This window comes from Labrus mixtus, chromosome 23, assembly GCF_963584025.1.
Source record: "Labrus mixtus chromosome 23, fLabMix1.1, whole genome shotgun sequence".
NCBI classification, from domain to species: domain Eukaryota; kingdom Metazoa; phylum Chordata; class Actinopteri; order Labriformes; family Labridae; genus Labrus; species Labrus mixtus.
The window spans coordinates 16,906,754-16,925,953 of NC_083634.1; the positions used below are offsets into that span (position 1 = coordinate 16,906,754).

The following is a 19,200-nucleotide window of genomic DNA, read 5'->3' on the forward strand; positions in this document are numbered from 1 at the left end:
GAACGATTCGTTCAAAACGAACGAATCATCTGGGTGAACGAACTGAATGTGTACTGAACGTACTGAACAGAACGGTCGGGGAAAATAAATGTGATTGTTTTAGCAGCTTTCAGTTTGCAAACTGTAACTTTATCCAACTAAATTCTCAGCTCATTGGCTTATTATTCACCACCGGCTGTTCTCAGTACGATCGCGAGCAGAACTAAACGTTCGGCCGTGTTTCAGCTTATTAAATTCAATGATGCAATGATGTAGATTAGTCATTATTGCATGGCTGGGAAGAGAAAAAGCCAAGGGGTGTGAATTTGAGACTCTGCATTTCCACAAAAACAAAACTGAGTGAGAGAGGAAGTCCAGAGATGAGTAATCTACTCCAGCCCTAAAGCACGGAAGAGAAAAAAAGAACTGAGGAAACTCACAAGATAGCCACAAATGTTTTCCAGAGATGGTAGGAGGACGGTAACATCCTCTGCCGGGGCTGGCCTTAGACAACCGAGACCGACTTTAAGGACCATCAACAAATTACTGTTTCATAGGGGCAAAATCCATATTTGAATGTTTTCGTCAATAACTTCCATGTTTTATGACCGACTATCCTCAAATAAATATTTACAACTAATACTAATGATGGGCGGCAGTAGCTCAGTCTGTAGGGACTTCGGTTGGGAACCGGAGGGTCGCAGGTTCAAGTCCCGGTGCAGACCAAATATGGAAGTTGGTCTGGTAGCTGGAGAGGTGCCAGATCACCTCCTGAGCACTGCCGAGGTGCCCTTGAGCAAGGCACCAAACCCCCTCCCCACCATCAGCTCAGGAGCGCCCGCCGTGGGCAGCTCCGTCACTCTGACATCTCTCGATTAGTGCATGTCCAGAGGATCCAGTTTGTGCATGTGTGTATGTTTCAGCCTATGTGTGTGTTGCATGGTTAACAGAGTGTAAAATCTGAATCAATAAAGTAACTCTTGAATCTTACTCACTTGGAGGAATAAGACACACCAACTTTTCTCCAACAATTGTGATGTTCTTTTCTTATTAATATTTAACTATGAATCAATATTTTCATAATTTTTCAATACAAAAAAGATAAAAACACTAATATTGGACAAACAATATGGATTTTGCCCCTATGAAAACAGTCATTTGTTGATGGTCCCTAAAGTTGGTCTCCGTCAGCTAGGGCGAGCGCCGGGAGAGGAAGTTACGGTCCTCCTACCATCTCTCGTGGAGAGGATGAGGAGTTGGAGGTTTACGTAGCTGGCTCCAACTTAAAACCAACTTCACCGCAGTCTTCCGGGCAGAAAAGCGCAGACTGTGCGCTCGGAGCGGCCGCACACAAAAGGCGGATCTCAGAAAAAAAGACGCATTGAAAAGAAATTTTAAAAAAAGAAGCTGGTGCTGGGTGGAAAAAGCGGACCAAGTTAGAACAGAGGTCATCGTATCCTAACTGGTGAGTCCAAATCTAACTGAGATATCAATACATAATACAGAAGTACAGAAATGCCTTCACACTAATCAATCTAATTAATCTGGGCTGATAATCAGTATCAGACTCGATCAAGTGACTGGCTGATGTTAACGGTTCCACGAGTAAAAACGAACTTTGGGAAAACATCCTTCACCTTTTGTGCTGCACACACCTGGAAAAACAATACAAAACACATTCAAACTCAATACAATGGTTACCATGGGTCAATTTAAAAACTTGATCACAGCTCACTGTACTCATGAGTGTAAATGTTATTAACTGTAGTTACCTGCTTACTGCGTATTCTTCTGGTCTTATAATCTATGTATTTTGTCTTCGTTGTTTTTCGTCTTTTTTGTCTCTTATTCGTTTTAATTGTACTCTCAATGACATTGTAAATGATTTCTTGAGAATAAATAAAGGTAAAATGAAACTCTAAAATGTGTTTTTTAAATGTTTCATACAGGAAAATGTCTTACCATGGCCTGACGGCTCACCAGAGGAGCAAAGGACCCATGCCCAGGGGCTTGAATAGTAAAATGAGTCAACAGAAAGACATGTTGGGAAATTATGAATCGGATGACAATGAAGGGGACCTCTGGCTTGAGGTCAAGATCACTGAGGCTGGTGGGTACATGGATGAAACACCTCACAACGAATTATAGCTATGTTATTATCCAGTTTTATGTTGTAAATGAATCCCAAAATAGATTTGTTCATCACACCTCTTCACTACCTTCTGTCACAGAAACAGCAGCAGACTACTCAGACAAGAGCCAGCAGGTTTATGACTGTGGATGGACCAAATGGACCACTGACCAAGACCTGAAGACTCACCAGGCGAAAAAAGGATGCACGCCAAGGGGGAAGAGATATGAAGGAAGTCAGCAGCAAGACATGTTGGGAAAGTCTGGATTGAAGACCAATCAGAAGGACTTCAACCGTAGTGTCCACAACTTGACAACTGGTGGGTTTTGTATTTCAATATCTGAAAGCAGAGCTTCATGCAACACAAATATACTAACTAATCACAGACTCGTGAGAGTAATAAAGCAAAGCACCTTGGTAACTCTTCATAATTACAAGTAACTTATTATAAAGCTATATTTTCAAATACAATGGCGTAAAATGTCCTGTATTTATATTTCAGGGGTGCAAACTTGTCATCTTTCGGCGAAATTTGCTTTTTTGGATCCCAAATAGGTCATTTGTGTGATTCATTTAGATCTGCAATAAAAACATTTGGAGGAAGAGGGGGGGGGGTTAAATCTGCGACGCGAGCTTCTTGCGGCCGGTGAGCACGTTTCATACTGACTGCTGACCGTTGATCATTACAACGCTGTCGGCACGAACCCGTCCGCGTTGTTACAAAATCTTGGAGGTACACAGCTGGGTCCTCAGACCCTCCGCAGACCCTCCTCTCGCGATTGCGCAATATCGTCGCACCGACCAGAAGCAGGAAACCTGATTCAATGACTCTCAATGTGCAGCACGTGGCTAATTTACATAACGTTACTTCTCCGTGAAAACACTGTGGAAAGATTTCTGTTCAACATCCTGTCTGATCATATTTACTGTTTGGTAGCCAGAGGCAAATATGATGATAGAAATGTGTGCTAGCTGAAGGTAACTTCATCCAGCTTTCTGCTTCATTATTATCTCAGGAAACATTAAAGTGACAGCTGGTCAACACATGTAATAAGAGAGGGAATATAAACTTAATGAAAATCAGCAGGAGCTAAACATCAGGTTCATATATTGATAATGTTTCATATTTAATGATAGAAGATAAAATATTGTCATACTTGATGACTGTATTATGATGCTCTCTCAGACTCTGCTCTGAGAGCTACCTGCATAGTGACGGCCCTTCACATCACCCCTTAGTGGAACATGGTAAGCCCTGTTCTGCAAATTGACTCTCAACCCTCACTCAAGGTTGGAAGCACAGGTTTTTCATGTTTCACTGAAGCTTTATCAAAAAGTTAAAACAGAACATAGATATCGACAAGCAATTGTGTTTTTCTTGTTGTTTGCTTCTTTAGTCTGAATGCTAAAATCGTCTGTAAATTCACATTTTAAAGCTGATATTTTAAAAAAAAATCTTCCCGGGGGAGCATGCCCCCAGACCCCCGTAGGAGGTTTGGATCCATGTCACCTTTTTCATCCCTCATGAGTTTGCACCACTGATATTTCTTGTGGTCTTATTTTATAACGATATGGACCTATGGGTCTGAAATGAAGTATAAAGAAAGAAAAAAGAGAAATCCTCCAAATTTGTTCAATCACACCTCTTCAATACCTTCTGTCACAGAAACAGCAGCAGACTACTCAGACAAGAGCCAGCAGGTTTGTGACTGTGGATGGACCAAGTGGACCACTGACCGTGGCCTGAGGATTCACCAGGCGAAAAAAGGATGCACGCCAAGGGGGAAGAGATATGAAGGAAGTCAGCAGAAAGACATGTTGGGAAATGATGAATCGGATGACAATGAAGGGGACCTCTGGCTTGAGGTCAACAACACTGAGGCTGGTGGGTACATGGATGAAACACCTCACAAAGAATTATAGCTATGTTATTATCCAGTTTTATGTTGTAAATGAATCCCAAAATAGATTTGTTCAATCACACCTCTTCACTACCTTCTCTCACAGAAACAGCAGCAGACTACTCAGACAAGAGCCAGCAGGTTTGTGACTGTGGATGGACCAAGTGGACCACTGACCGTGGCCTGAGGATTCACCAGGGGAAAAAAGGATGCACGCCAAGCGGGAAGAGATATGAAGGAAGTCAGCAGCGAGACATCAACTTCAACCGTGGTGTCCACAACTTGACCATGGCTGGTGGGTTTTGTATTTCAATATCTGAAAGCAGAGCTTCATGCAACACAAATATACTAACTAATCACAGACTCATGAGAGTAATAAAGCAAAGCACCTTGGTAACTCTTCATAATTACAAGTAACTTATTATAAAGCTATATTTTCAAATACAATGGCGTAAAATGTCCTGTATTTATATTTCTTGTGCTCTTATTTTATAACGATATGGACCTATGGGTCTGAAATGCAGTATAAAGAAAGAGAAATCCTCCCAAATTTGTTCATCACACCTCTTCACTACCTTCTGTCACAGAAACAGCAGCAGACTACTCAGACAAGAGCCAGCAGGTTTGTGACTGTGGATGGACCAAGTGGACCACTGACCGTGGCCTGAGGATTCACCAGGGGAAAAAAGGATGCACGCCAAGGGGGAAGAGATATGAAGGAAGTCAACAGAAAGACATGTTGGGAAATGATGAATCGGATGACAATGAAGGGGACCTCTGGCTTGAGGTCAACAACACTGAGGCTGGTGGGTGCATGGATGAAACACCTCACAAAGAATTATAGCTATGTTATTATCCAGTTTTATGTTGTAAATGAATCCCAAAATAGATTTGTTCATCACACCTCTTCACTACCTTCTGTCACAGAAACAGCAGCAGACTACTCAGACAAGAGCCAGCAGGTTTGTGACTGTGGATGGAACAAGTGGACCACTGACCGTGGCCTGAGGATTCACCAGGCGAAAAAAGGATGCACGCCAAGCGGGAAGAGATATGAAGGAAGTGCGCAGCGAGACATCAACTTCAACCGTGGTGTCCACAACTTGACAACTGGTGGGTTTTGTATTTCAATATCTGAAAGCAGAGCTTCATGCAACACAAATATACTAACTAATCACAGACTCATGAGAGTAATAAAGCAAAGCACCTTGGTAACTCTTCATAATTACAAGTAACTTATTATTTAAAGCTACATTTTCAAATACAATGGTGTAAAATCCTCCCAAACTAGATTTTTTCAATCACACCTCTCTACCAGACCTTAATTTAGACGATCAGGTTTGTTTCTGTGGATGGTCCATGTGGACCACTTACCATGGCCTGAGGATTCACCAGGGGAAGAAAGGATGCACGCCGAAGGGACTGAGGATTCCACAGAGCGATCAGCACTTCTGGAAGACTCGGTGGGAAGCGATGCACCCTAAGGGAATGACTCCCAGAAAGGAGGTAGGAATTACAAGATTGCTTTCTGGGGCAATCAGTCAACCATCAGTAAAAGGTTGAGTAAACATTGTAAAAAAGTAACATTGATAGCAATGCTAGTAATGGTGCTCATGGGATGTCGACCTCTCTTTTGGTTGGTCCAACACTTTCTGGTTCAGAATGAAATACCTCAAATACAGAGATGAGATTTTTCTGCATGGGTCTAGAATCACAGATTTGAAGAGGTAAACCACATTAATTGTGCAAGATAGTAAAAAGAATACATTTATACCGGGGGCGGGGGGATGAAATGTTGAGACAGTAAGCATGTGAAGAACAGATGTGCTTCCTATATTGAAGGTGTAGGTAAGAGGCTGTCATTGCCCCAACCTTTTGGAAGGTTTTTCCAGAAAGACACTTTTGACTTTCACAAGTTGACATGATGTCTTAGTGCTATTTTTCGGTCTAATATTGGGTTTCAATGTTTTGCAAGTCATGACATTCTGTTTTGGATTTCATTTCCCACAGCGCCCCAGCCTTTTAGGGAATGGGGTTCTACTTGGGAGGATGTGGCACAGTTAGTAGAGTCCTTCATCTCATCTGTCCTTGGGCAAAACACTTAACCCCAGGTTGCTCCTACTGCTTCATTTGCAGTGTATGAATGTGTGTGATAGGGATTACTTCTGATGGTCACTTTGCACAGCAGCCTCTACCATCAGTGTGTGAATGTGTAGGTGTGACCTGAGGTGTAAAAGCTCTTTGAGTAGTCAGAAGACTAGAAAAGCTCTTTACAAGCTCAAGTCCATTTACTATTTACATGTAATTAAGAGGGATACATGGAAAGTCAGTGAAATATCTATAAAGAAAAGTATTTATGTGTCGTAGTTGTGCCTCAAATCTTCTAATAACACACTAAGTTTGAGTTTGAACCTCTAACACAGATTTTTGAACATTGTATTTGGTGTCTCATCTCAGCTCTAGGGGACATGAAGCTGATATCCAACCACCAGCTGATGGAAAGAAAATGTGTTACCAAGACGACAACAACGACAACAGGGATTATTTTCCAGCCTCTTGGAGTTACGGGACATTTTCAACAATAACCAAAACAAATGTTGGTGTATGAAGTGGTGGACATAAGGGAAAATCTATCTATGTATCTATCTATCTATCTATGTATCTATCTATCTATCTATGTATCTATCTATCTATCTATCTATCTATCTATCTGTGTATCTATCTATCTATCTATCTATCTATGTATCTATCTATCTATCTATCTATCTATCTATGTATCTGTCTATCTATCTATCTATCTATCTATCTATCTATCTATCTATGTATCTATCTATCTATCTATGTATCTGTCTATCTATCTATCTATCTATCTATCTATCTATCTATCTATGTATCTATCTATCTATCTATCTATCTATCTATCTATGTATCTATCTATCTATCTATCTATCTATCTATCTATCTATGTATCTGTCTATCTATCTATCTATCTATCTATCTATCTATCTATCTATGTATCTGTCTATCTATGTATCTATCTATCTATCTATGTATCTGTCTATCTATCTATCTATCTATCTATCTATCTATCTATCTATGTATCTATCTATCTATCTATCTATCTATCTATCTATCTATCTATCTATCTATTTATCTATCTATGTATCTGTCTATCTATGTATCTATCTATCTATCTATGTATCTATCTATCATTTGGGGGTCTGTAGACGCACTATTTAGACACATATTAGTAGAAACATAAAATAAAAATAATAATAATAATAATAAAAATAGTAGAAGGATGATGAAGTGTATTTGGCATAAAATGTGACCTTTAAAGGTGATTTATAAATAAAAAATATTACTATTGTTATTGTGTATCTATCTATTTTTTCATGTTTAGTAATACATTTTTAACATAGATTCCTTTTTTCTTCTTTTTTTGTGGTCAGTTCACAGACCCCCCCCCCCCCCCCCCCCCCCCCCCCCCCCCCCCCCCCCCCCCCCCCCACCACCACCACCACCACCACACACACACACACACACACACACACACACACACACCTTCATTTAGTACTTTTAAGCTTGACATTTTATAGGTAATGTCATGTCAGGTCTTGTGTAAGAGTGCCAGTTTACTGTGTAAACCATGCAGCGGGGTGTGGATGGTGCAAGCCAATGACAGAGAAGCCTCCTGATTGTTTAAGCTGAAACGAAACTAAAACTCACAGCGCACGGATAAAGAGACAAATAGGAAAACGAGAGTCAGATCACGGAGAGGAGCATCGAGGTAACCGAGGACAAGGTAAGCTGCCGGAGAGCGATGTTTCAACTTTTTTTATGAGATGTGTATTCAAATGAAAATAACTTACAACCAAATATCAAATCATTTAAAAAAATGTTTGGGTTGCTGAGAGAAGTTATTCTAATTGATGACGTCATACTATAAGCTGCGCAAAAGCACATTTTATGAATGCATTGTGATGTTCAGGTGACACTGGTAGGATTGACAGTGCAAACAAATGACAGTGTGGGAACAGAAATAGCGCCTGAGGGTTAAGAGTGATACGCAAAGCAGTAATGCAAATACAGTGCAGGTTTCAGGGTGTGTTTGAAAACGCGGCCAAGACAACATGGGTGTGTGTGTGTAACATATAATTATCTGTTTCAACCTAATGAAACCTAACAGCTGACGTGGTGTCAAAAAAAGTGTCATATCCTCTTTTACTTCTTAGTAATAGAAACTGAATAGAAACTAACGGGGGGGGGGGGGGCTGGACAGGGCAGACATGTAGAGACAGACAATCCACACATTAAAGGGGACATATTATGAAAAATCCACTGTTAAAGTGTTTTTGAACATATATTTGGGCTAACCTGAGTGTCTTACTGACTCCATCCAGTCCTTTTTTTGTGGTCTGCATAAGTCTTACAACACAGAGAAAAATGCTCTGTTTCAGATTCCCATCAACTTGTGATGTCACAGTGGGATTCTGGTTTAAAAAAAAAAAAAAAGCCTCCCCTCCCCTGGTATCTCCTCCCATGGACTCCACCCCCAGCCTAGAGCCAAATTTTTGGGCAGGTCCGCCATTTCTATTCTCGCTAGCGAAGGAGGGACGTCTACCAGGAAAACAGAGAGTAGAGTACTTCCTCATATTTTGACTGCTACATGTTTTTTCTTTATCTTGTATCTCTCTTGTCTTTTCCTGTGCTTCTGTGATGTGTAATTCCCTTTAAGTTCAATAAAGTTCATTCTCATCCAAACCTTGTTTTTATCTAAGTTTATGATACACTATCAAGGCTTTCTTATCCATAATGACCGACACCAAGTTTCCTGTACAGATTTTTGTCATTTTTCTTTTTATGTGTGTCTGACTGTAATACATAGTCAGTACAACAAGAGGGCGACAAATCCCCGGTTATTCCCAGCCTCACGCTGACTCGAGACAGGACATTAAGTTAACAAATAAATCAATGACATAAAAGTGACTATGAATGCAAACATTAGATCTGAAGAAATAAAAAAAAGAACTCAGAATAAATCACATCAGAATCTCGCTGGTGTTTTATTTCTCCTCCAATATTTTTTCATTTCAATTTTGATGGTTTTTAGCTTAATTACAAAAAATGTGAACATTGAAAAGGTTGGTACAGGGGAAAGGACGAGGTGTTTTTAATTTATTTGAATGTATACATTTAAATATGTATATAGATTCTCCATTCTGATCGACTTACTGATTAAAACATGTATTTACCTCCCACAGATAATCAGAGACTTCAGACATGAGCCTCCAGGTTTGCAGCTGTGGCTGGTCCAAAGTCACGAGCTATCAGGGCCTGAGGATTCACCAGGGGAAGAAAGGATGCACGCCGAAGGGAATGAGGATCCCTGAGAACGAACAATTCCGATATAACAGTCATGTCCCCCAAATGACTTTTGGAGGACCTCCAATCAAAATGCCAGAGCATTTTGAGGACCTTTTTTCAACTTTTACCAAGTCTGGTGAGTGGTTCACTACTAAATCTGTTCTTTTTCTGTCATGGTTCCTGTCCTTAAGGAAGGTGAGGTGTGGGGGAGGGAAACAAGACCCATAACCCCCCCCCCCCCCCCCCCGAAAGGATCACATGCACTTAAGAAACCCTGAGGGACATTTGTCATTACTTTCACCCACGTATACCAACGTTAACTTCACATATCTTCACAAGTAAATGAAAACAGAAGGAAAAGCAATATTTTCTTATTTTCAGAGGGTGAACAGAACATGTGGATAAATGTTTGGGGAACTCATCGAGGGGAAAGCAGACCAAACGCCAACAGAGAGGTAAATAAAATCAGATTATATTGCCCATTAGGGATGGGACAAAATATCTATATGGTGATATATATATTTTGTCCTGTCTCGTGTGATACAATTATCAACTCACTGGTGGTGCCAAATATCACAATATCTATGATTAAAAAAAAAATTTGGTGGCTCTAAACAGATTTTCCTGCCAATTTGACTCACGAACACTACTTCATGCCTCCTCATGGGGGCGCTTATGACACGAAAGAGGGTAATAGAAGTTGATGTTAATCTACCAAAGAAGACTTGGCAGCAGGATTATGAAGTACAGCGGTGAGAACAAGTAAAAGGATTAGACGTAATATCAGTTTTCACCAAATTGCAACCAATAATCACATAAATCACATTATTATTCCACTTTTCAAAAAGTTTAAATAAGTCTCAAAACTCCCCAAAGCATCTCTGTGAAGTTTCTTGTTCTAAAACCACTCTGATCCTGTATTTGATCATGCCTATAAACCCCTCTATTTCAGCCCTGCTCAGAACAGGCTGTTTCTGTGTCTGTACCTTTAAATATGTAAATGAGCTGTGTCTGACCACGCCCCCTCTCTGGAAGGGCTTGGGTGGCTTGGGCTTTCTCGCTCCATATTCTATTGTTTAAGGTGAGAAGGCAGACTCAGATGGCAGATCCAACACCTAGCTGTGGGAGTGTCACCCACCTGGGGGAGGGGCTACTGCCCTTTGTGATGTCACGAAGGGAAAATCTCCAAACGGCCTGTTTGAGCACACATTTTCTGAAAAGTGGAGCAGGCAAAAGATGAAGAGGATGGACTTTTCTCATCATTGGGGGGTTTTAAGTGTTTTGAATAATATGTGACCATTAAGGGGATTTTATATTTTTCTGACAAAAATATTAAATGATTGTATTGCGATACGGAATCGCGATATAACTGATATCCTGCTCCACGTATTGTGTATCTTATCATATTGAAGCTCATTCGACTTCTACAGATAGCGCAGACGTCAGACCTAAGCCTCCAGTTTTGCATCTGCGGCTGGTCCAAATTTACAACCTATCAGGGCCTGAGGACTCACCAGGGGAAGAAAGGATGCACGCCCAACGGAGTGAGAATCCAAGAGAGTGAACAGCTCAGATTTAATTGTGTTGTTCCTCAATTAGCCTTACCGAGACCTCCAATCAGAGAAGCTGAGCCCCTTTTCACCCCTTTGACCAAGCCTGGTGAGTCGTACACAACAGATTGTTCATACTGTTTATGGTGTTTCTTGTATTTTATCTCTTGTTGACACCCTAAAAATTACAGATATGGTACAAAAAGTGATACCAACAGTAGAAGGCTGAGGGAAGAGTCTGTGGTAACCTGTAATGATATGGGATTTAGTGCATTTAAGAAACCCTACAAGACGTGTGTATGCACTATTTTTACCCTTATATCAATGAAACTCCATCAAATTTCACAGTTAAATCAGCCAACTGAGACTTTAACGCAATATACAATAAAAGGTTCTCATTATTGTGGATGGTCAAAAGCCACAACCTACCAGGGCCTGAGGAAAAGATGGGATGCATGATTTAATAGTATTATTCCTCAACTGACCTATGCAGGACCTCCAGTCAGAGAAGCTGAGCCTTTGGTGGAAGTTTTCCCCACTTTTACTTTGTCAGGTGAGTCAAACACAACTGACTTCTTTTCAGCGTTAATTGGTGTTTTTTGTACTTGTATCTCTTGTTCACTTCTTCACAATTAAAACATATAGCTCAATATCATTGTTAACTTAGTTTCACAGTAAAATAAGCTGCACGTGATTCATATGAGGATGTAACCTGAAAAGAAAGGATCAAATGTTTTCTTTTCAGAGAGCATGAATAACATTCAGTTAAATCGACGGGAAGAATCTCGTCAAAGAGAGAGCAGATTGACTGCCAACGCTCCAGTCAAGCATGAGGTATTTTAAAGCAGAGATAATATGGTATAATAAACATTACACTAACTTACAGTTTGCATAACCTGCTTAGAAAGATCTTTCTTCCTTGCGTTGTATGAAAAAATTGAATATATATATATATATAAATATGGACGATGTGTCTCCACCTTCCCATTGTAGTAAAGTGAAGCCAAAATAACGACATCTTAGGCTTGTGATGTCTTTCAGTGCCAGAGTCTCTGCGGTAGTGATCAGCTGGTGGTTCGCCTTTTACTCTAACCAAAACACATATTTAACTCATGGTTATGAAAATACAAAGACTCGTGTGTTAGTGTTCCTTACGTTACATTCCCTTCGTTAGCTTGATTTGTCGGGTGCCGTTATGTGATCGATCTTTTTATCCAGTGTATCATGGAAAACAAAGTGAAGCAAGAAACTAATTCTCAATCACAGACTAAATGTTGTTCATGAACCTCTGATTCATTGCTTGCCCCTTTATCTGACAGAATGTATTTTCAAGCCTCTCCAACCCAACGATTCCCGAAGCCAGAATAACAGAATTTCTGCAGATGACCAAACCATGTACGCATTTGAATCCTAGTTTATCCATAACAGGAAGACATAAAATAACTATAACTGTGATCAGGTGTGGTTAACAGGGAATCATCATCTCTTTCTCCACAGTCATTAACAATCAACAGCAATCTCTGCAAACAGGCTTTAACTCAGACAAAAGCAATGGAGTCCTTGATGTCAACAGTGGTGCACAGGTACAGATTTGTTTTTGGTTAAACCATCATGTCAGTTCCAGCGAAAACTACTTCCTAGCCGTCCAATTTTCAGGATTTTTTGGTAGAGTACACACCCAGACCATTGTGTGAGATATACTAATGGGTTTTGTGTAACAGAATTATTGAATGATCGGGAAAAAGCTGGCCAACTTTAAAGGCTTTATATGCGTATTATTATATTTTTCACACTTAAATATAATATAAATCAAGTATATCCTCTGAAAATAACTCTGTGAGTCATGACTGTCTACAATGGGTATAACACCCGAGTCCCACTCTCTGTGATGTTTTCAGAGTTTTCCGAGTCATATTTTCAGTTTGTTGACATCCTCCCCTCGCGAATAAAAGTTGAGGGACTAGAGAAAAGAAGAATAACATACTGTACTCACTGCTTAACTGTGTTTCTAGATCACGCTCATTTCAGGTAAATTTACATGCAGTGTGAAGATACGAGCATAATAAAGATAGCTAGCATTAGCATGCTAACACAACAATGCACCGCGAGTTGTTTTGGTTTCATGCTGGTGCTCAAGGGCGACATCTGCTGGATTAAAAAATCACATATAAAGCCTTTAAATGAGTAGAATCCAGTAATACTGTTCTCCCCTTCAACAGCCTCTCTCCATGTCACTGGCGCCACTGACCCTCGGCACGTCAATGAACTTCGGTACGCCTCTGAACCCCGGCACGCCACTGAACTTCGGCATGCCGCTGAACCTCGGCTCACCGATGACTCTCGGCACGCCTCTGAACCCTGGCACGCCTCTGAACCCCGGCACGCCACTGAACCCCGGAACGCCTCTGAACCCCGGCACGCCACTGAACCCTGGCACGCCTCTGAACCCCGGCACGCCTCTGAACCCCGGCACGCAACTGAACCCCGGCACGCCTCTGAACCCCGGCACGCCAGCAAAGTCTGCAGCTGCAGAGGTCGTATCGGAGGCGACAAACCAACAGTGTATGCCAAAATAATTCCAAAATGTTAATATGAATACAAAAGAGCCTAGTTTGACAATAAGCATTGTCTTCCTCTGCAGTGTTTCAAACTCCGCCACCGGCTTTTAATACCACAAGCAGAGCTCGTCGAACCCTTGGTTTCCACACTGGTGCAGTGCAGGTAACAGCAGATTCTCCATTAGCTTAAATGTCCTGCTGAAGAGCAGATTCTGTTTCATAACCTTTAAATTATTTGTAAAACTATCTAAATAAAGAAACGTTGCTTGCACTTGTTGTTTTCTTTCCCTCAGCTGGAGCAGCAAATTGGTTTTAATACTCCAACAACTACATCTCAGGAAAGAGCCGTCCGACCGAAAGACACAGAGAGACAGAGGAATGAACGACAACTAGCAAAGGTACTCGACTAAAGACGGAACTAGCTCCATGGTGCTGGAGCCGATCCCAGCAGTCATTGGGCGATAGGCGGGGTACACCCTGGACTGTTCCTACCAATCACAGGACAGACCAGCCACACTCACATTACAAATCGTTACAATCCGTGCAAATGTTTTATTTATTTTTATTCAAGGAAAGGCACGACGCGATAAGGGCAGATTTACAGCTGAAAATTCAGACGATAGAAAAAAAGATGGCCGAAGTCAAATTATCTTCAAAGCAATGCAAGGTAGGCTGTGGCAATTATTTTATTCTAGATTTTTGTTTGATCCATATAATATGATATACAAAGCGTGTTGTTGTGTTCAGGTCAGCTTGGATACTGAATGGCTGGAGATAAACAATGTGTTCTCGGATGTGATGAGAGACGTGAAGGAGGCTTGGGACAAAGCCCTGAAACCTCTGGAGGAGAGGTCGGTCATGTCTTGGTTCTGAATAAGAAACACTAATGTGTAGAAAGCACCGTATGCATTCATTGTACAGTATAGTTTGCTAAGACTAATGTAGTCAATGTTTGGTCCAGGAGACACAGAGTAAAGAGAGAAACACAAGTCTTTGTCGAGAAACTGGAAAAGGAAACGGACCAACTCAAAAAGGCCATTGAGGAGCTGGAACAGAACCAAGACTTGCAGGTGAGCCCAGAGGATCTGAAATCCCAATTTTTTGAGATTTGACCCTTAAAACTTGAGCAAGTCTTCACTTATTTTCTTTCACTTCACCTTCTTGATCCCAGGTTTCTCCTCTCACACCGGATGACTCTTGGAAAACTGTGACCGTCGACACATCATTCGCCTTCGGTACACTCAGAACTACCACTTCAAACATGATAAAAAACATGCAGAAGAAACTAGAGCAACTCTCCTCTACTGGTGAGTTCTTATATTGTAGCTTTATAATCACAACAAAGTCATCATTTAATTCATTATCACCGGTTTTAATATCAACTCTCTTTCAACAGAACTCAGGAGGACTTCCAAATTTGCAGGTGTGTGACTCAAAATCAGCTCTTACAAAAAACTTTGTAGACAAGAAAATGCTGTGAGTGCTCACTTTTTCAACTCAGTGAGACTAGTGGGAGAATCGACTCACTGCAGTCAGGTGTGTGTGTCTGACTGGCTTGGATACAGCCCAGGTGTAGGTCTCCAATGCTCCGTTCTGACTCATTATCTCACCTTCAGAGGTAGAGAGACGTTCTCCCTGGGTTTTATCGAGTTGTCTGTATAACACGACCAAATTGAAAATAATTTTTAAAAAATAAAATAAATGTGAAAAGGCCTTCCACAGCAAAAGAATTACCTCTACGCATAACATTTGCATACCAGTTCAAATGATGTTAATGATGTTTTTTAAGGATTTTATTTAAGGACAAAAACAAAACAAATTTTCTACTGTCAGTTAAAATGTTTTACTTTGTGAAGCATAGGAGAATTTTCTTGTTATTCCAAAGGTTTCTCTTTCTTTTTCACGGATCTCTTTCTGTTGTAATCTGCAGTGGATGTGAAGCTGGACCCGGCCACTGCTCATCCATTCCTTGAGCTTTCCCACGATGGGAAGAAAGTGACAGAGGGAGGAAAGGATCAGAGAGTTCCTTACTCTCCAGAGAGGTTTGACATGTTCGGCAGCGTCCTGGGTCTCAACAGGTTCCCCTCTGGGAAGTCCTACTGGGAGGTGGAGGTCAGAAACAAGACCGGTTGGGATCTGGGTGTAGCAAGAGGGGACGCAAACCGCAAGGGTAAACTATCGCTGACCCCCGATAATGGTTACTGGGTTACTGTGCATTATGAAAATGAGAAGTACGCAGCAATAGCAACTCCCCCGGCCAGCCTCGCCCTTACCGAGAAACCTCAGAAGGTGGGAGTGTTTGTGGATTACGAGGAGGGTCTTGTGTCCTTTTACAATGTGATGGCGAAATCTCACATCTACTCATTTACTGGGTGTTTGTTCAACGGTGAGATTGTGCCTTATTTTAGCCCACATCTTAAAGAAAACGGGAAAAACTCTGCTCCTCTCATTATCTCAGCTGTGAATTAGTCGGAGAGTACGTCTAGTAAGCGCGTGTTCTTCACCTGGTACGAAATGCACGGAGACTGAGAACGGCTCTGCTTGGGGCCGATATCGTTACTGATATTCGAGGGGGAAAATTCCGATACTGAAATACCGACCGATATCTTTCTAGATCTATCTTAGATTTTTAAAGATTTATTGATATGGATAAACACTTATTGTGTTGATCCTATTGTGTCCTATTTCTCAATTAAAGGCACAAAAGCCCAAAAATAAATCTTTAAAAAAAATAAAAATAAAAACAGTGTACTGAAACACTAATTTAGAAATTTTGAATTAAACAATTGTAAAAAATAAACTATGCAAAAATAAATGGTCAACTTGAATAGAATAAACCTCGTCACATCAGAGACAAAATTAGCCGATAGTCTCTTGATATGCTGATATATCGGCCGATATTATCAACCTGCCGATATTATCGGCCAGCCGATTTATCGGTCAGGCTCTATTTTCTAGTCCCCTAAAACGTTACCTTGAACTACTGAAATCGAAAGCCAGTTTTTCTTCGAATATATTACATTATTATCTGGAGAAATCCCTCCTTCTTTCTCAAACGTGTATATTCACATTTAATCAGCGTAAGGCAAGACGTGTTTATAATTAGAGATTGATTTAGAGATAAAAGCACAGTCATATACAACCTCCAAAGAAATGTATAAACATGGATTTAGCGTCGGATTTTACAGTGGCATTATAATTCCTGAAATCGCTTTATTTACGTTTCATAAAAGTTTGTCCATCCTGGTCATCTGTGGTGTTCTTTCTAAGCTGTCCTTGTTTACACGGTGTATTTTTAAATTATTTCATTCCTGATCATACATTGGTGAAGATATTTTAATTCTTATTTTAGTTTGATGTTGTATATATTTTACATGTGTGAGGTTGCTGACATGATGCTGAAATGTATCAAATAACCAAAAAGAAGTGGATTTTATTGTACTTTACTGTAAGTGGATTAACCAATCTACAAATCATTTGAAATGGGTCTCTCTGTTGGTTTTTGTATATTTGACTATTAAATATATTTCTACAACATTTTTGGGAACTATGTCCACTTCTATTTTTCACTCGGTGCATATCCATCCGTTTCATCATTCCTGTGTCAACATGTTTTTAACTTTCTGCAAACTCCAACCCTCAGGATGATGACTCCCTTTTCACTGGTATTTCAGTTTGTTCATACCTAGGTCAATGACAAGGTTGTTTGTAATGCATCTATAGTCATACAAGTATGAAACAGAGTATCCTGGAACATAGGCGGAAGATGATGAGTTAAGAAAAGATTTAAAGAACGCAGAAATTAAATTCTGGTGTCAGGGTGCTTTCATATTTCAAGAAACATCAGATATGTACGCCAAGCGGGAAGAGATATGAAGGAAGTCAGCAGAAAGACATGTTGGGAAATGATGAATCGGATGACAATGAAGGGGACCCCTCGCTTGAGGTCAACAACACTGAGGCTGGTGGGTGCATGGATGAAACACCTCACAAAGAATTATAACTATGTTATTATCCAGTTTTATGTTGTAAATGAATCCCAAAATAGATTTGTTCAATCACACCTCTTCACTACCTTCTGTCACAGAAACAGCAGCAGACTACTCAGACAAGAGCCAGCAGATTTGTGACTGTGGATGGACCAAATGGACCACTGACCGTGGCCTGAAGATTCACCAGGGGAGGAAAGGATGCACGCCGAAGGGACTGAGGATTCCACAGAGCGATCAGCACTTCTGGAAGACTTGGTGGTGTTGGGGTTGTATCAAGTCAACTTTGGTTATATTCTTTAATAACTATTTTTAATTATTAATAATATAAATAAAATATCATCAAACTATGTTTAATCTCGTTTTGGGGCACCACCCTGTACTCAGGGAAATATAACCAAAATATCACTCAAATCAGTCTCAGATTAGTTATTTAATTACTAATATTATTAATAATTAATAACTATATTTAATAAATTGAAGGCGTGAAATCCGTACACAAAGCCTTCGCACCCAGCTTATATCACAATGCAAATACACCAGTAATCACAAACAACTGCTCTCTTAAATTATAACAGAATTTATTTAAACAAAGCAACATCAATCCAAAATCAATGAACTTAATCAAACAAATAACTATTACAAACTAATCTAAGCAACAAACATTACCAAGCAAGGCTTGTGAATGAGGTGTAAATGTGTGTGTGTGTGTGTGTGTGTGTGTGTGTGTGTGTGTGTGTAGGAGAGAGAGAGAGAGAGAGAGAGAGAGAGAGAGAGAGAGAAAACAAGATGGTGGAGAGAGACAATGCACCATGTGACTTCGTCACTTCAACGGCGGGTACACTGGTCTTTCTGATTGTGAAAGCCGTTGACTGAAGGTAAACTAGCATAGCATTACACACATAGGTGAACACAGCAGTTCATCACAATAAAACAAATGCAGCAGCTTACAACAGATAATAAACAGAATGTGACGTCTCGTCAACAATGATGCATAATTATCAGTGGTTATAAAAGAAACATAACTATTTCTGAAACTATTTCTGCCCAGACCAAAGCTCTTACTTGGGGTAACTCCTGGTGATCGTTGCAAAGTTGGTTAGATCGTCACTCTGTTGAATGTTGAATCATCAGATTCAGGCAGGGTTCCTTCGTGGCAGATGTAGGAAGAGGGTAGCGGGATTCAGATCTTTGACCCGAGCGTTGCTCTATAGGGTCTTCTGGTTGCAGGAGCCGAGTTCTTTATGTGTCCTTGTGGATTCAGGGATCAGTGGGCTTCCTTCAGCGCTCCTGTCCAGTTGCGTTCAATGACGTCTTACGAAAAATCAAAGGAAAGAAACTCTTCTTTTTGCTCGAACCTGATAGCATCTGATTGCGCCCAAAACTCCTAAAAATATGCCATGGAAGTAGTCAGCTGAATCCTCTGATGCTTGAATTCAGCATGTGAAGAGCTACCTATACTGAGCTAGGAGATCAGCTCTGAAGTTTAGCCTATGTAAGTCAAGAGGAGGAAAGGCTTTGTCTCGAATACTGGAGTCCATCTTGTTGGAGAGGGTATCCTCTGGTGTCAGGAGACCACACTTGAAGAGAAGGAAGCAATGCCTGGTGATTGCTTTTAAAGACTGGAGCTGCCTGTGGGTTTACCTCAGGTCCCGGTCCCCCCCTTTACGTCACACGTAGGTGTGAAGTACCGCAGGGGATTCTGGGATAAAGAGTCCTTTAAAG

At 40.6% G+C, this 19,200-nt stretch overlaps 2 protein-coding genes across 14 annotated transcripts; both read left to right on the forward strand.

Annotated features, from left to right (window-relative positions):
• Positions 1 to 1,242: 1,242 nt before the first annotated feature.
• Positions 1,243 to 17,806, forward strand: LOC132958164 (uncharacterized). Of its 12 annotated transcripts, none has more exons than XM_061030808.1 (10): positions 1,243 to 1,444; positions 1,929 to 2,089; positions 2,211 to 2,245; positions 2,303 to 2,438; positions 3,783 to 3,811; positions 3,869 to 3,995; positions 4,118 to 4,306; positions 4,599 to 4,817; positions 4,939 to 5,133; positions 17,580 to 17,806. In XM_061030808.1, exons 2-10 carry the CDS (start codon positions 1,933 to 1,935, stop codon positions 17,789 to 17,791), a joined length of 1,299 nt encoding a protein of 432 aa, XP_060886791.1. In that variant the 5' UTR covers positions 1,243 to 1,444; positions 1,929 to 1,932; the 3' UTR covers positions 17,792 to 17,806. The 12 variants fall into 12 exon arrangements, with proteins under 12 accessions (XP_060886791.1, XP_060886792.1, XP_060886795.1 ...); XM_061030809.1 differs by having other exon boundaries at positions 2,303 to 2,429; positions 3,777 to 3,811; XM_061030807.1 differs by having other exon boundaries at positions 1,244 to 1,444; positions 3,783 to 3,995; positions 4,599 to 4,633; positions 4,691 to 4,817.
• Positions 7,632 to 17,025, forward strand: LOC132958158 (pyrin-like). Of its 2 annotated transcripts, XM_061030792.1 has the most exons (17): positions 7,633 to 7,816; positions 9,276 to 9,514; positions 9,760 to 9,833; positions 10,809 to 11,037; positions 11,422 to 11,481; positions 11,674 to 11,762; positions 12,248 to 12,323; positions 12,426 to 12,511; positions 13,148 to 13,490; positions 13,570 to 13,649; positions 13,780 to 13,884; positions 14,058 to 14,153; positions 14,234 to 14,337; positions 14,448 to 14,556; positions 14,658 to 14,793; positions 14,883 to 14,909; positions 15,417 to 17,025. In XM_061030792.1, the coding sequence occupies exons 2-17, from the start codon at positions 9,295 to 9,297 to the stop codon at positions 15,953 to 15,955; spliced, it is 2,373 nt and encodes a 790-aa protein (XP_060886775.1). In that variant the 5' UTR covers positions 7,633 to 7,816; positions 9,276 to 9,294; the 3' UTR covers positions 15,956 to 17,025. The 2 variants fall into 2 exon arrangements, with proteins under 2 accessions (XP_060886776.1, XP_060886775.1); XM_061030793.1 differs by lacking the exons at positions 12,248 to 12,323; positions 12,426 to 12,511 and having other exon boundaries at positions 7,632 to 7,816.
• Positions 17,807 to 19,200: the final 1,394 nt, after the last annotated feature.